This window comes from Bos indicus x Bos taurus, chromosome 17 (assembly GCF_003369695.1).
Source record: "Bos indicus x Bos taurus breed Angus x Brahman F1 hybrid chromosome 17, Bos_hybrid_MaternalHap_v2.0, whole genome shotgun sequence".
Taxonomy (NCBI): domain Eukaryota; kingdom Metazoa; phylum Chordata; class Mammalia; order Artiodactyla; family Bovidae; genus Bos; species Bos indicus x Bos taurus.
The window spans coordinates 26,419,770-26,436,510 of NC_040092.1; the positions used below are offsets into that span (position 1 = coordinate 26,419,770).

The 16,741-nt window shown below is 45.2% G+C and overlaps 1 protein-coding gene across 2 annotated transcripts in view; it reads right to left on the bottom strand.

The window, feature by feature from the left end:
- STX2 (syntaxin 2) overlaps positions 1 to 16,741 on the bottom strand; it is a 66,352-nt gene that overhangs the window by 11,021 nt on the left and 38,590 nt on the right. Inside the window, exon 10 of one of the 2 annotated variants that reach the window (XM_027567063.1) lies at positions 14,216 to 16,404. The exons of the other annotated variant lie outside the window; for it this stretch is intronic. Within the exon in view, the coding sequence (XP_027422864.1) occupies positions 16,327 to 16,404 (78 nt within the window). The 3' untranslated portion in view covers positions 14,216 to 16,326. Of the gene's footprint in view, positions 1 to 14,215; positions 16,405 to 16,741 lie in introns of those variants that run through there. 2 annotated transcript variants of the gene reach the window in all.

Consider the following 16,741-nt stretch of genomic DNA (forward strand, 5'->3'; position numbering starts at 1 on the left):
TCATGATTATTTTTTAATAAGGCTTGACAATGCTGGAGCTGTAGGAGACACAGGTTTGATCCCTGGTAGATAGATAGATAGATAAAATGATAAAGAAATGGAGGCAAAATATAAACAGTCAGTGAATCCGAGCAAAGGATATAGGGTTTCCCAGGTGGCACTAGTGGGTAAAGAACCCACCTGCCAATGCAGGAGATGTAGAAGATTCAAGTTCAATCCCGGGTCAGGAAGATACCCTGGAGGAGGAAATGTCAACCTGCTCCAGTATTCTTGCCTGGGAAATTCCATGGACAGAAAAGCCTAGTGGGCTACAGTCCATGGGGTCACAAACAGACACGACTGAGCACATGCATTGCTATACATTGTTGTGCTAATTACTGCTGTCCAGCAAAGTGATTCAGTTATACAACATATACACATTCTTTATTATATTCTTTTCCATTATGATTTATCACAGGATATTGAATATATTTCTTGTGCTGTACAGGACCTTGTTGTTGATCAGAGCATCTTTATTTGCTATTTAATGTCATGCTTCCTGGGACATGAAAATACTCTCATAGTGAGAACAGGTCTGCACAGGTTTGGGAGGTCTTGTCCTGTGACTCAGCACGCAGCCCACTTTCCACCAGCCTCTAGACCTAGCCAGGTGCAGGAAACTCAGTCCCCCTTTCCACGGACCCAATGACCCAGCCTACTCTGGACGGTGACCCCTTAAATGTTGGCATCCTCCATGTTGGGGTGCACTTGGTACCCAGACAGGGGGCAGGTGAGGACTCACCCTCCAGCCACTGCCAGGCCCCCCTGAGACCCTGCAGTGTGCGTGCACCTGACCCTGACACTCTGTGCACAGCCCAGCCCCCAGGGGGCCACAGGGCAGCAGGCTGGGCATCACAGAGTGGGGGTCGGTAGGGAGGGGCCAGGTGTGCAGAGCCTTCCCTGGTAGCTCAGTTGTTAAAGAATCTGCCTGCAGTGCAGGAGACCTGGCTTCAATCCCTGGGTCGGGAATATCCCCTGGAGAAGGGAGTGGCTACCCACTCCAGCATTCTTGCCTGGAGAATTTCATGGATAGAAGAGCCTGGCGGGCTACAGTCCATGGGGTCGCTAAGAGTCGGACACAACTGAACGCACAGGTGTGCAGGGTGTTGAGGGTGAGGCGTGGCCACCTGAGAACCCATCCAAGGAGGCAGAGGGACCACCTGAGGGCACGGCAAGCCCGCAGCAATCACTCCATTGTCCCATCAGACCCCACAAGACACCCACTCAAGGACAAAATGACTACAAATTATAAGATGGCAAACGTTATGAGCTAGGTTGTCTCCCTAGATTTCATCTGTCAAAGCCCTAAAACTCAGGGCCCCCAAAATCTGATACTATTTGCAAATAGGGTTCTTGTGGATGGAATTAGTTAAGATGAGGTCAATCTGGAGTAGGGTGAACCCCTAACCCAACATGACTGCTCTCCTTATGAAAACGGGGGAATTTGGGCACAGACAGGGTGCAGGAAGGAGACTCATGAAGACATGGGGAACACGGGGGTGGGGAGGGAATGGGCCATCTGCAGGCAGGGGAGAGAAGCTCAGGACAGTCTCCCTCGTGGCCCCAGTAGGAGCCAGCCCTGCGGCATCTGCACTGTGAGAGGATTCATTCCTGCTAGTTAAGCCGCCTAGTCGGCAATGCTTCGTCACGGCTGCCCCAGGACAGACAAAGAGACTGCGGCGTGTTGAACCCCTAGTGCGGGGCCTTCTGGGTTTGGGGCCTCTGGTGACCACATGAGTCTTACCCAGGAGGCTGCTGGCTTTTGAGGTTCCACTAGTGAAGGTCTCCTGATTTTTCCTCCTGAGCATGCATTTCCCCTTTTCTACTAATGGCCTTCTGATTTGAGGGAGAAGGCACCCCCAATATGCTGTGTGCATTTTGGGGGGGTTTCCCCAGCTCTGGGCACCAGGATGCCCAAGTGGCATCACCATCCCATCTCTCTAGCCAGCTTAGCAGGCACAGAGATGGGAAAGCGACCCATGACCTGGACAGTGCATGAATTCCTGGGAGTTTCTCTCTCTTTTTAAAAAAACTTTATTCATTTATTTTTGGTTGTACTGGATCTTTTGTTACTGTACATGGGCTTTCTCTAGTTGCAATGAGCAGGGCTTACTCTCTACTTGTGGTGTGCGGGCTTCTCACTGGGGTGACTTCTCTTGTGGCAGAGCCTGGGCTCTAGAGGACAGGCTTCAGTAGTTGTGGCACACGGGCTTAGCTGCCCCTCAACATGTGGGACCTCCCTGGACCAGGTGGATAAGAATCCACCTGCCAATGCAGGGGACACAGGTTCGATCCCTGGGCCTGAAAGATCCCATATGCTGTAGAGCAACTAACTCCATACACGGCAACTGCTGAGCCCTTGAGCCCTAGAGCCCGAGCTCTGCAACAAGAGAAGCCACCGTAATGAGAAACCCGTGCACCGCAACTAGAGAGTAAGCCCTGCTCCCACAACTAGAGAAAAAAAAACCCTCATGCAGTCAAAAATAAATAAATAATTTTTAAAAAATAAATTAAAAATTAAAATAAAGAAAAGTATTTTTTTTTTAAGTTTGTGCAAGATGGAGAGAAACTCAAAGTAGGGTGGAAAAGAGAACACTTGTTGGATGCTTACTATCTGCACCCTTCAAAAGGATTCATATTTTCAAAATCAATCCCTGCCCCCTCAAGGAAGGGGCTATTATTAATATCATTAGCTCTGATTCATGGATGGGTCAGTCTAAGGAAGGTCCACTCTAGCGGACTCAGGCTGGCACGGGGTTGGAGAGGAACAGGTTATCAAGTTCTGCTAACACTCTTTGCTGGAAAGTTCCATTCAGATTGATATCTTAGCAGCTCCTTATTCTCCACCATGGGTCTCATCGATCCTGCCACCAATACAGTATCCATTTTATTACTTTGTCACAGCACACTTCAACGTTATTTATGGGAAATCCTTCCCTTATATTTCTTTTTTGGCAGAAATGTCCTTTTTAATCTTCCTAGATGAATTTGAGATACATTGGGCAACATTTTCAGAACTAATTGGAGGAAAATTTACTCTTGAAATATTGAGTCTTTCCACCCGGAATTATGATGTCTATCTTCATTTATTTAAAAGGCCTTTTACATCCCTTGTGAGACCTCAGTTTTCTTTAAAGAAGCAAACCTCTCCCTTTGCATATTCAAAAAAAAAAAACCACCTGTCTTAATACCTGTGTTATAAAGTCAAAATTGAAGATACTAACCTGTTAGAAATGAGCAATAATGAAAATTGAGATGAAGAACAATCATACCTATAAATTCTGAGCCCCATAAATATCAATCCTCTGATTAAAAGGATAAATAAATGAGTCATTTCTGTTTATCTTAGGTAAATATGTCATTTCTGATAGGTTTTTTAGCATTCTGAAAAGGACTCCTGACAATTCCACATGACCCCCTCCCCAGGCAGGGACCACTCCCCTGGGCTATGTGACGCCACTAAAATGTGGAACAAGCTGTGGCCTGACAGCAACCCAGCAACCAGGACCCTCAGCAAACTCACTCAGCTCCCAGGCTCTTCCTTGAGGCCATGATAGGCTTCCCTTCCTTTCTTAAGGGACAGAGGACCTGCACCCAAGCCTGGGGCTGTCTGCCATCCCCTACCATGGCCAACACTCAGTGTGCCCTGTAAGAAACTAGTAGACAAATGAATGGATAAAGAAGATGTGGTACATATAGACAGTGGAATATTACTCAGTCATTAAAAAGGAACAAAACTGGGTCATTTGTAGAGATGTGGATGGACCTAGAGACTGTCAAACAGAATGGAGTAAGACAGAAAGAGAAAAACAAATATCCTACATTAATGCATGTTTGGGGCTTCCCAGATGGCTTAGTGATAAAGGATCCACCTGCTAGGCAGCAGACACGGGTTCAATCCCTGGGTCAGGAAAATCCCCTGGAGAAGGAAATAGCAACCCACTCCAGTATTCTTTCATGGGAAATTCCATGGACAGAGGAGCCTGGTGGGCTACAGTCCATGCGGTCACAAAGAGTCAGACACAACTGAAGCAACTGAGCACACACACACCACCACGTGTAAGATAGCTAGCTGGTGGGAAGCTTAGCACAGGGAGCTCAGCTGGGTGCTCTGTGATGACCAAGAGGGGTGAGTCATGTCCTCAGACAGCCCTGCCCTGGCGTGGCCTTGGCTCTGATCTTCACCATACCTGGCCACTCTCCCTCCTAGCACCAGGTTTCCATTTCCCCACAGCCTCTGTCCCGCTCTGAAAGGGTGTTGCCCTGGCTGACTTGCCCACGGTCAGCCTCCCTCTCTGGACCCCCAGATCAAGGCAGGAGCTCCGTCCACCTTGCCCAGGGCTACAGCCCTGTGTCCAGAGCCAGGGTTGGAAATACTGCTGGCTGAGCACCACCAGCAAGCAGCCCCCTTGGTCATTTCAGTCCCGGAAGGGATGCACATTGTCTCTGCCGACAGCCTTCCTCTATCTGGGCTTGAAACCAGGGGTAATGATTCATCAAATCCACTTCACTTGCCTTCACCGATCAAGGTCATGTGTCTCCTCCAAACATCATGTAGCCTGAACAGTAAGATGCTGCCCTGAATGGTGCCCCAGGAATTTGGAGTCAGCTGTGTTCAATTTCGAGCTGAATCTGGTTAAGACTGGCTGGAACCAACCACCCTCCAACTGGGCATGTGTGAGTGTCGCTTTGTGACCTTTTGACAGCGAGGGCTGAAAACTCTGCCCTCAGATTGTGCTATCTTGTTCAGTTGCTCAGTTGTGTCCAATTCTTTGTGACCCCATGGACTGTAGCCTGCCAGGGTCTTCTGTCCATGGGATTCTCTAGGCAAGAATACTGCGGTGGGTTGCCATTTCCTCCTCAAGGGGATCTTCCCGACCTAGAGATCAAACCCATGTCCCTATTTGGCAGGCTGATCCTTTACCACTAAGCCACCTGGGCAGCCTGATGGTGCTAGGAGCATCTGTTTTTGAACGTTGCTTAGCTTTGCCTGCACAGAACCACGACGATGCCCATCTTTTCAATCACCTTTCCCCACACTCCCCACACCTGGTACCACCCAGCTGCTTTATTCTTCATTCCTTAAGTGCTCCAGTCCCTCACCTTCCGGGAGGAGGATCTGAGACCTGTTCTCTTGTCCCCTCATTTAGCTGCCTTGCAAACACACCCTTTCTTTGTCGCAAACCTCGGGGCTCATGTTTTGACTGCTGCACATCGGGCGATGGGCTCTTTGCCGTCAGGCAGCACATGTTTTGTTCCTGGCACAGTCCTGGGTGCTGGGTAATGGGAACTGGCGACATGACAATGGCCACAGAGAGAAGCAAAAGGGACTTGCACCATGAAGGCCAGGACGGTGGCCCTGCAGGCAGGAGTGAGTGTGTGCGGACTCCTCCAAGTAGGGTCTGCGCCCATCCACTGGCCTCACCTGGGTCCCACTGCTCTCGGTGGTTTACAGCTCTCTCCCGAGGTCTTCAGGCCCATGTGCATCCCTAACCCAGAGTGAGGACGGGAGACGTGGCCTCTGAAAGGTGATTCCCAGAGAGATTGTGAGGGAATTTCAAGGTGCCTGGGAAAGATCTTCCAAATACCTCCAATTATGGTGAGACAGACCCGGGTGGTGCCTCCAGAAAGACTCAGGACAGGGGAAAATGTTGGGTGTCACGTGTAGCTACAAATATGTGGGAAGATTCAGAGACCAAGAAATTTTAAACCAGTTCCTACTGTAAGAAGAAAACATATATATATATACATATACACATAAGCATATACATACATATAAACATATATATGCATATACATACATATAAATACACATGTATACATACACAAACATAATACCATACACATAAATGTGTACCTATACATACACATGCAATATGTATACACTATATGTAAAGAAAAGAGGTTGGGTTTTCACCAGTAGTCCCATTCCTGGGCGTATATCCAGAGAAAACTCTTAATTTGAAAAGACACATGCACCTTTATATTCATAGAAGCACTATTCTCAATAGTCAAGATATGGAAGTAACCTAAGTGTCCATCAAAAGAGGAATGGATATTATGATGGAATATTACTCAGCCATAAAAAGGATGAAATAATGCAGCAACATGGGCGGACTAGAAACGATCACAGTATTTCAGATAAGACAAATATCATATGATATCATTCATATACAGAATCTAAATAAATGACACAAATTTATTTATGAAAAACAAATAGATTCACAGACATAAAAAAAAATTATGGTTACCAAAAGGGACTTGGCAGGAGGGATAAATTAGGAGTTTAGGACTAGCAGATAGACACTACTATACATAAAACAGATAAACAAGGATCTTACTGTATAGTGTAGGGAACTGTGTGTTATAGTAAACTCTAACGGAGAAGAATATGAAAAAGAATATATACATACGTATCTATGTATACCTGAATTATTTTGTGGTTCACCAGAGACTAATACAATGTTGTAAAGGCAAAGAAACATTTCTCTGTCACAGGAAATCCTGTCCAGTGGCCCCTCATGCAGCCCTAGGGAGCCAACACTTAATTCAGACCCCGCCTGAGTGGGCTTTCATGGAACTGGGGAGGAGAGTGATGAGACTCAGATGCTGTGTTTCAGGGTGTCCTGGGCCAGTTCCCTGAGCTGAGCCCATATTAATGCATTTACGTAGAAAGCCCATCTATTCACAGGCATGATTCTGATGTCTATGTGTGCCCAAACCAGGAATTCCTCCCAAACTGAGAACAATCATACTTGGATTTTTTTGTTTTTTTAGAACTCAATGGGAGAGAAAGTACAAGACAGCAAGAGGTTAAGAGAGGCCTGTTTACAACCTGAAAGTAGAGAGTTATTTTATTTGGTGGGAATGTTTAGGACTCCAAGCCCGGGAGACAACATGTCAGTAACTCTGAGAAAACTGCTTCAAGGAGGCAGGAGGCTATACACAAGTTTGCAACAAGGGGAGCAGGCAGTGAACATCAAAGATCAGGTATCAAGTGAAGGAATTTAGCATTCTATGTATGGGAAGATGGAAGCCTCTGGGCTCCCTGAATTCACTCCTTTCCTATGCACCTCAGCTACCTGGGGCCAATCATGTTTCCTTGTTCACCTTGCTTCTTGCAAGGCTGCTTGTTCACCAGCTCCTCAGCAATCACTGTGAGGGGTGGAAGCATCTGCTGGATCGCAGTTTGGGTAGCCCCCATTCACATTTGGAGGCCAGAAATCGCTGATGGTAGTGACATTTCTTGTTTATTGATGCGGTGGGAGATATTTTCATTTCACAAGCCTAAGGGTTTCCCTCCCCCTTTGATGTCTTGCAAGACAAGATACTGCCCAGGCATTGACACTCAGGCTGTCAGTCCTTTGAAGAGGTGGAGAAGAGGATGTTCTCTGTGCTCTTTTTTTTGTTTGCTGTCTTTTTTACTGAAGTATAATTGATTTACAATGTTAATTTCTGCTCTAAAGCAAACTGATTCAGTAATACATATATATATATATATGTATGTATTTTCCATATTCTTTTCCATTAGGGTTCCATAGACACTGAATATAGTTCCCTGTACTATACAGAAGGAGGACCTTGTTGTTGATCCATCCTATATAATAGTTTGCACCTGCTAGCCCCGAACACCCAGTCCTTCCCTCCTCCCAATCCCTTGGCAACCATAAGTCTGTTCTCTGTGTCCACGAATCTGTTTCTTCTGTGTCAATAGGTTCATTTGCTTTTCTAAAACTGACACAGACTTGTAATTAACATAATACCATGTCTGTGTCACATCCAACAAAATTAATCATCATCTCACAGGCACTCCTGTGAGTCAAATTTATCTGATTAGCTCAAAAACATTTACCTTTGATTTTGCTCAAATGAGGACCACAGGTTACACTGATGTTTATTTCTCTGAACTGTTCCTTTCCTACAGATGCATCAATCTTCATTAATCAGAAATATATCCAAAGAGGGACTTCCTGTTGGTCCAATGGCTGGGACTCCAAGGTCCCAATGCAGGAGGCCTGGGTTTGATCCCTGATCAGGGAACTAGATGCCACATGACACAACTAAGAGTTCGAATGCCACAACGGAGACCGGGTACAGCCAAATAAATAAACAACGCAAAAAAGAGAGAGAGAGAGAAATGCATCAGAGAGCAAGCAAGCAGGATTTTAAACAAATGAGGGTCCTAGCAGGGTGAGGGGAGTGGGATTAGAAGGCACTGCCTGCCCCCCATTGCCCCTTTCTTCTTTGCAAATAAACAAACCATCCCTTGGAGGGTCACAAAGACCTTGGTGAATTTTGCTTACAAGCAATGGTCATAGACTATCAATACATTATCAATCCCCTCTGTAGCTGGGAGATGGATAATTATCACGGCTCTGCCCAGACTATCATGGCTCTGCTGACTCCTTGGGGGACCTCCCCCAGGTATCACGGGGGTAAAAAGATGAGTAGGATGTGCTGCAGTGAGGAGACTGGGATGTACACTCCACAGCCCCACTCCCCAGTCCCCCTGCATGTGTCCCGAGGCCTTGGGGTTTATCCTTAAATCAGTTCATTCATTCTTCCACAATGCAAATATAAAGTCAAGTGTGGCAAATCATAGAAAAAGAAATGCATTAACTGTTCTGCGAATTCAGAGAATTAAGTGTAACCTAGGGCTTCCCAGGCGGCCCTATTGGTAAAGAACCCACCTGCCAATGCAAGAGACGTCAGAGATGTGGGTTCAATCCCTGGGTTCGGAAGATCCCCTGGAGGAGGACACAGCAACCCACTCCTGTATTCTCGCCTGAAGAATCCCATGGACAGAGGAGCCTGGCGGGCTTTGGTCTATAGGATCACAAAGAGCTGGACATGACTGAAGGGACTTAGCCTAGCCTAGTGTAACCTGTGTGGGTGCCAGGGCCCTCGTGGAAGATGCTCCTCATGAACCAGGCAGAATAAAAAGGAATACCAATCTTTAGTCATGCTTCTAGAAAAAGATTTCAGGCATTTCATTCATAAACCATAACAATCTTGTTGAATTACTTGTTAAATCTACTGTTTATTCTGGAAGAGTTTCAGATTTGGAGACATTGTGGCTATTCCTGTGAGCATCTTCTTTCCTTCTGAACCCAATTCTCCACACTTAGAAACCTCTCACTGACTCCCCACCCCAGCCCACCTCCCCTGGAAAATATCCTTTCTGTTACAGCAAAAACAGAATTGAGTGAACAGCCTTTGGCACATACCAGCCAAACAGTCGGAGAAGGCAATCGCACCCCAGTCCAGTACTCTTGCCTGGAAAATCCCATGGACGGAGGAGCCTGGTAGGCTGCAGTCCATGGGGTCGCTAAGAGTCAGACACGACTGAGCGACTTCACTTTCACTTTTCACTTTCATGCATTGGAGAAGGAAATGGCAACCCACTCCAGTGTTCTTGCCTGGAGAATCCCAGGGACAAGGGAGCCTGGTAGGCTGCCATCTGTGGGGTCGCACAGAGTCGGACACGACTGAAGCGACTTAGCAGCAGCAGCAGCAGCAGCCAAACAGCCCTGGAAGAGTTATGCAATCTTGGTTAGTACTACTACTAACACACACTTGTAGCTGGACTTGTCCATCATAAAGCTAATTACTCTGACTCCATTTAGATTATACACTGCACCTGGCATCCTTCTCCCCCTACCCTCTCTTGTAGCATTCTGCATTTCAGAAAGTCATGGGCTGATAACTTCAGGGATACCAGACCCGGCTGCTGAGTCGCCCGATGCCAGCTGTGGTTGTTTTCAAATCTTGAAAAAGAAAAAAAAAAAATGCAAAACCTTCATGAGGATATAAAAACCTCTCCCTATTCCCCAGAGAGGGGGGCACAGTTCTTGAGGTGCCAGCCTGCTGTGTTCTCCCCCTTGCCTGGCAAAAAGAAAAAAGCCACTCATATTTCCTCCAAATGCTGTCTCCATATTTCTATTCACCATCAGTGGACAGGGAGTCACGATTTTGGCAGCCTTCCTAGCACCCAGCTTCCAGAAATTGTCAGTCCCTCTTTCTTGGTTTACTCTCCCGTTCAACTACTGCAGCAGCCTCTGGGTCTGTTTTCTACCTTGTTTCTTCACCAGTTTCACCCTAGTTTTCCTTCCCATGGAATGTGCTAGAATCAGCTCAGCACGCAAGCCCCTCCCCCTCTCTTCCTGTCTCTTCCCTTCTCTCCACCCATTGCCCTGACTCTGTTCTGCATCATGAAAAAATGACAACCCAACAGGAAGGCACATCCTCTTAGAGGTGGAGGAAGCGGGCAAATTCTCCCCTGTGGGTGGCATGGTGGGTGGTCTGACTGCTGCAAGCACTCACTTTTTGGCGGATTGTGTCTGTTCATGAAAAGTGCCCAGTCTGAACAGCCCCGGAGATGCCCACAGCTGCAGGGATCATCCCAATTCCACACGTCACGGTCCCAGGAACTGGACAGGGAAATTCTGCCATGAGGTTAGATCTGTGGGAGACCTCTCCCCAAAAAGAGGATGTCTGCATGGCTGATGTTACCTCTGCGGAGATGTTGCCCAAAATACTCTGCTCACTACTCTGCTTTGCAATCTGACTACCGGAGGAAGGACTTCTGATGAGCGTCAAGTGGGTGTGCGTGAAGCGTGTCACCGTATTTTGAACAAAGCAGCTGTGGCCACAGGAAGCTGTTCACTGTGGAACACTGGTCTCCTCACTGAGGACAGAAACCTCTTAGCAGTTGCCCTTCAACCAAAGCATCAGAGCCACCCCTAGTTTCCTGGGTCCTGTGGCAAGCACTTCTATTTATTTATCCAGGGATCTCCAGTTTATATCAGACACAGCTTTCTGATAAAAACATCCCTACTAACAGACATTTCTCCAAGGAAGACATACAGATGGCCAACAGGCACAAGATGCTCAATGTCACTAATTATTAGAGAAATGCAAATCAAAACCACAGCAAAGTATCACCTCACACCAGTCAAAATGGCTATCATTGAAGTCTACAAACGAAAAATGCTGGATGGGGTGTGGAGAAAAGGGAACCCTCCTACACTGTTGGTGCAGCCACTGTGGAGAACAGCATGCAGGTTCCTCAAAAAACTAAAAATGGAATTACCATATGATTCTGCAATCCCACTCCTGGGCATATTATCCAGAGAAAACTTTAATTCAAAATGATACAGGCACCCCTATGTTCACAGCAATAGCCAAGATGCGGAAACAAGCTAAGTATTCATCGACAGAAGACTGGATAAAGATGTGGTACTGGCATACAATGGAAGATTGCTGCTGCTGCTAAGTCGCTTCAGTCGTGTCCGACTCTGTGCGACCCCACAGACGGCAGCCCACCAGGCTCCCCCGTCCCTGGGATTCTCCAGGCAAGAACACTGGAGTGGGTTGCCATTTCCTTCTCCAATGCATGAAAGTGAAAAGTGAAAGTGAAGTCGCTCAGTTGTGTCCGACTCCTAGCGACCCCATGGACTGCAGCCCACCAGGCTCCTCCGTCCATGGGATTTTCCAGGCAAGAGTACTGGAGTGGGGTGCCACTGCCTTCTCCAACAATGGAAGATACTCAGCCCTTAAAAAGAATGAAATACTGTCGTTTGCAGAAACATGGATGCAACTAGAGATTATCTTACAAAGTAAGTCAGACAAATACCGTATGACATCACTTACATGTGGAATCTGAAATATGACACCAACAATCCACAAAGCAGAAACAGACTCACTTAAGAGAGACTTGTGGCGGCCAAGGCGGAGGGTCTGGGGAAGGAAGGACTGCAAGCGTGGGGTCAGCAGATGCAAACTAGTGTATATAAGATGGATAAACAACAAGGTCCTGCTGTGCGGCACAGGCAACTACAGTCAATATCCTTGAGAAACCATAATGTGAAAGAATACTTTTTAAAAAATGTATATATGTGCATATACTAAGTCACTTTGCTGTACAGCAGAAACTAATGGAACATCATACATCAACTATGCTTCAGTTAAAAATACATATTGCCTGCCATTCTAGTAAACAATGAATGTTGCCCACAGTCAAGGCATCAGCCACTCAGCCTGAGGGGACTCGGATGGAGAAAAGCAGGATACTGGCCCTAGATAGTTGAGGTGCATATTAAAGGAATAATTTCACTGAGCCCTGACTCTTTCATCTTCCCATCCCTAGAAAATCACTAAGATCATTGAGATGTCTGGTTTTGTAATGAGCATTAACCTTTCAGCATTGGACTACATGTTTTTTAGCGAAAACTCATAATACATCCTGGCTGCTGCCTGACCTCTTTGGAGCAGTCCCTCAGAGCGATCTAAGAGGCTGTACCCAGCTTACATCCTCGGTAAAGCCACCAAATAAAACATCATTCTCAACTTTCAGGTCGTGTGTTGTTTTTTTTTTTGCAGTCGACATAAGTCCCAGGCTTGCAGGCTGAACCTACTAACGCATGGCCCTGCCCTTGATCATGCCACCTTTTCTGGAACTTACCCCTTTCCCACAACCGGACCTGTAACCATCTTCCTGGTTTAGGAATCTGCTCGTTCAGGGGATGTGAGTCAGAAGATGACAACTGGATGTTGCCTCAAAGGAAAACAAAATGGCTCGCTGTCCATATGGCACTCTCTCTGGAAACACGGGCACATCTTCACCCTGACTGCAGCTAGGACATGGGATGCTTCACCAGAGCTCCTGCTGCACTGAAACCCCAAAATGTGCTGTCTCATCCACACCGAACACTGGATCTTAACAAAGGCGGGAACCAGGGTTGGATGAGGTCAAGACTGTGTCCTGTGCGTACCGTGTTGGTTTCACACTTTAAAACCAAGCAAAGCCCCAGGCTTTGCTCAGCTGCCCTCCAGAGGCTGGTTCTGGACTTGTTTCCCTCTGGAGTCGATTCTTCTCACTGATGTTCTCCTTTGTGTAGGGGAGGGGAGGAGGGGGAGGTGGGTGGGGGGGTGTGCTGCTGTGTTCACTGAAATAGTAACCTAGAAAGAGGGGGCGGGGGGGGGACACATGGCTGGGGAGGCCTCAGCTGTCACAGGGGGCCCTTGACAAGCACACGAGTCATTGCCATGAGAAGATGCGGACTGACTCCTGGCCTTCCCCACTACCCTTATCCAGGCCCCCCTGATCTCCTTGGAGCCCCTGAACCAGGCCCCAACCCACAATCGGGACAAAATCCCTGGGCAACCCTGACCCCTGAGCCCCCCAGGGTCCCTCCTGTGACCCAGGCTCTTCCAACCCAAGCCCCGTGACCTGCGGGCCCCACCATTTAAACTCATGAAAGGATGTGAGCTTAGATTTATTGAAGAAATTAACTAAAACTGTTGGAAGAGGTCCTGGAAAGGATGCGACTGCTCATTGACCCACAAGGTGGCCCCCGGGCATCGGAGGCCCGGCAACCCAGCCCTGTCCTTGGATGTCTGCTCTGCCCACCCCCCAGCACCCCCATGTCCACTGTGGGAGCCGTTTCAAGGATGCCCCTTGACAGAGCTGGTGTGGAGACCTTGGAGCGGCGTGGGTGTCTGAATCTCAGGAAGATCTCTCTCTCAACTCCAAGGTGCAGTGGGCAGGTGGGTGGTGATCGTGCCCTGTGGAACCCCAGACAAACCTCCGAGGGAAGTTGGGGGGCTGCCTCCTCCTCAGCCTCCCTGGGAAACTCCCCAGGGTGTGAACCTAAGAAACTCAGGCGATAAACTTCATAGTCTTTAAAAAATATAGACCAAGGCACTAAATTACTGAGTGTGCTTGTCAAGACTGCAGCTTGAAAGGAAAGAAAGAGAGAAGGTTAGAGGTAATACATGAGTGGGGGTGGAGAGGTGTCCAACCTTCATGAACTGATGTTCTCCAGAACTAGCTTATTTTTCTTTCTTTTACATGCCAGATTTTGAACACCACTTTTCCACATGATTAGAATTCAGTAAGGATTATGGATTAGGGAAATTCCAGTTAATAAGAAAGTGGAGGGGGGTGCCCTGTTAATAACTATCAATACGAACATGTCAAATTGGCAGAAGCATGCAAAGCCAAATTCCCTAAATTAGCATTTGTTGTCAACAGCAAGAAACCAGGTGGGTTTCTTAATATGTGACAGCCAAACCACAGAAGTTGGTAACACCAAATAATCAAAAACTTACCAAAAACACCTAAAATTATTAACTTACATTGTATCATTACACATAATAACAGCCACAGGTAATATTCTTTTAACAATTTATTTATGGATATGCAATAAAATATCTCCCCCCAAATCTTTCCAGAAATGAACAAGGCAGAAAGTAAAATATTTTTTTTGGGTTCTCTTGAGTTTGTTTTGTTTTGTTTTTTTAATGTAAACATGACATTTCAAGAAATGATTTAAAAAGTAACAAGTGAACCTGTATATGTATTTTTAAAAATCCGATGTCAAATAGGTACATGAGGCTTAGACATACAAAATGGGTTACCTGGTGAACTTAAACACCTTAAGTAGAAATCAAGAAGCGGTTTCATAACTTCAACTATATAAAACACAGATTCAGTAGGTGTTTCAAATCCAGGAAGAATGTCTTGAAGAGATACAAGAAGAATTGCTATGAGGAGTGGGGGCTAAAAAGACTTTACTTGAAGCGACAGCAGGACACGTGGGGAGCATGAAGTGTCTCCACGCGTGCACATCATCATATGGACAACGGCTGTACAAAAGTCACCCTGACACAAGCATGATCGCTGGATAGTTAAATTCCCTCGGGACAAGTCATGCCATCAACATAAGCAGCAACAAGGGAGCCTGTCTCACTGATGGGCTAAAGATTTAAGAAACATATATGTTGGAGCCAGAAGACTCCTAAAGGAATCCTGACTGCACAGTGATGACCAGCAAGAAAATAAAATGCACACATACAGACTTGACTCTGAGCTAAGCAGTCAGATGTATAAAGTATGAAAGCGTGAAATTCGTAACTGTATTCAAGAGGGAGCACAGCTTCTACACGGTTCTGTAATTCACACTTACAGCTTGCAATCAGGCGTGTCTATATATTAGTTTTCAAGCCAGACAATGTTAAATTACAGTCACGAGCTTACACAATCACATACAGAAATAACAAGAGATAACTATATTTTTAATATCCTTCACATATTCATTTAAAGTTTTGACTACTTGCTATCATATAGATGCCCATTTGCTAATAAGATTTCGTACATTTTACAGTCTAAATATAAAGCACATTATAATTTTAAAAAATTAAGAAGTAATACAAATGTTAATTACGGATTCCTGTAAACTTTGAGAATTAACTTTTAAAGTTCAGCAGAATAGTAGGTATGTAACAAGAACATTCAGGTGATCTGTACATGTAAGAATGACTTAATGTCTGGGAATGATCCCCTTGAGTTTAAAATTTGATTTTATCACCACCTTAAATTCAGACATTATTAGTGTGAACAGGGAAACACAAACCTTATTTTGTAAAGAATGAAAGCAGAGACCATTGTCTTTACATTGCAGTAACTAATTTATTATCTTGGGTAATGGAACAGGTAGAGAGGAAGCTGAGTACAATAATCGAGCTTTTCCTGGAGGGTACTGGGCAGATTTGAACCTTATAAATCAATTTCAACAGAAGGAACTAGAAAGGCTTTTTGGGGTACTTTGCAACCAATGTTTTCTATGCCGATGGCAAACTGTGTAAACAACTGTGCAAAGATGGCTCTGACATCATGACGTTTCTTTCCTACTTCTTTTAAAGGCAATAGTTAATACATAAAATCAGAGTAAATTAAGATGTTAATATATTAAACAATTAATTTATAAACATGTAAACTTATAGATATCTTACAAAACAGCTCTGTGATAATAAAAATAATTTTTGCAAACATAAACAGACATGAGTGAAACATAGTACAAAAATGTCTCTTAATGAGCATGTTAGCTGGGAGAGGGAAGAAAGTCTCAGACATGAAATCTAATAACTTCATAACATAAGATATTCCTAATTCACATACATATTTTTAACACTGAAATATATTAAAAAAATTGAAAATTTCAATGATTCCTTATTTTAAGGCCATTGAAACAAGTCTCACATTGTTAAATGTTTGTGCTGTGTTATTTAGAGTCCAAGGATGTCTGGGTTAACGCATCACATCCATTCTGTTTTTTCCACTGAACAATACATTCTGTTGTGCTCTCTCCTTGAATTCACTAATAAAATATCAGCACTCAATGCCACATGTCACAATGTCTAGGATTCATTCATGAAATGGGAGGATGCTGATTTGCTGCAGATGTGGTCTGACTCCAAGGACAAATGGCTCTTGGGATACGGTTGCTATGACAATGTTGTTGCTAGGATAATTCCAAGGATCACAAGCAAAATAACTACACAAATAATAATGAACATCATTTTCTGCAAGATAAAGAAAAACATTTATTAATTTGCAAGATAGCAAAGGAAAGAAATCACTGATGTCATTTCCTAACAAAATTCTCTTGGAATTTGAGATGGTTTAAAATCCATCATCAAGAAAGAACCCCTACAGGTCACAGAAAAGGGAGGAGTGGGGAAGGGAAGTTCCAGAGGCATAGCACAAAGTTACAGACACATATACATTAAATTAAGTGAATTTAGTAATTTAAAATACATATTATTAAAACAATAACCATTGACTCCTGGAGGTAAAACACAATGTCTACTTGACACCATGTGGGTTCTTAACGAACACTTTCTATTGATCACAGTAAAA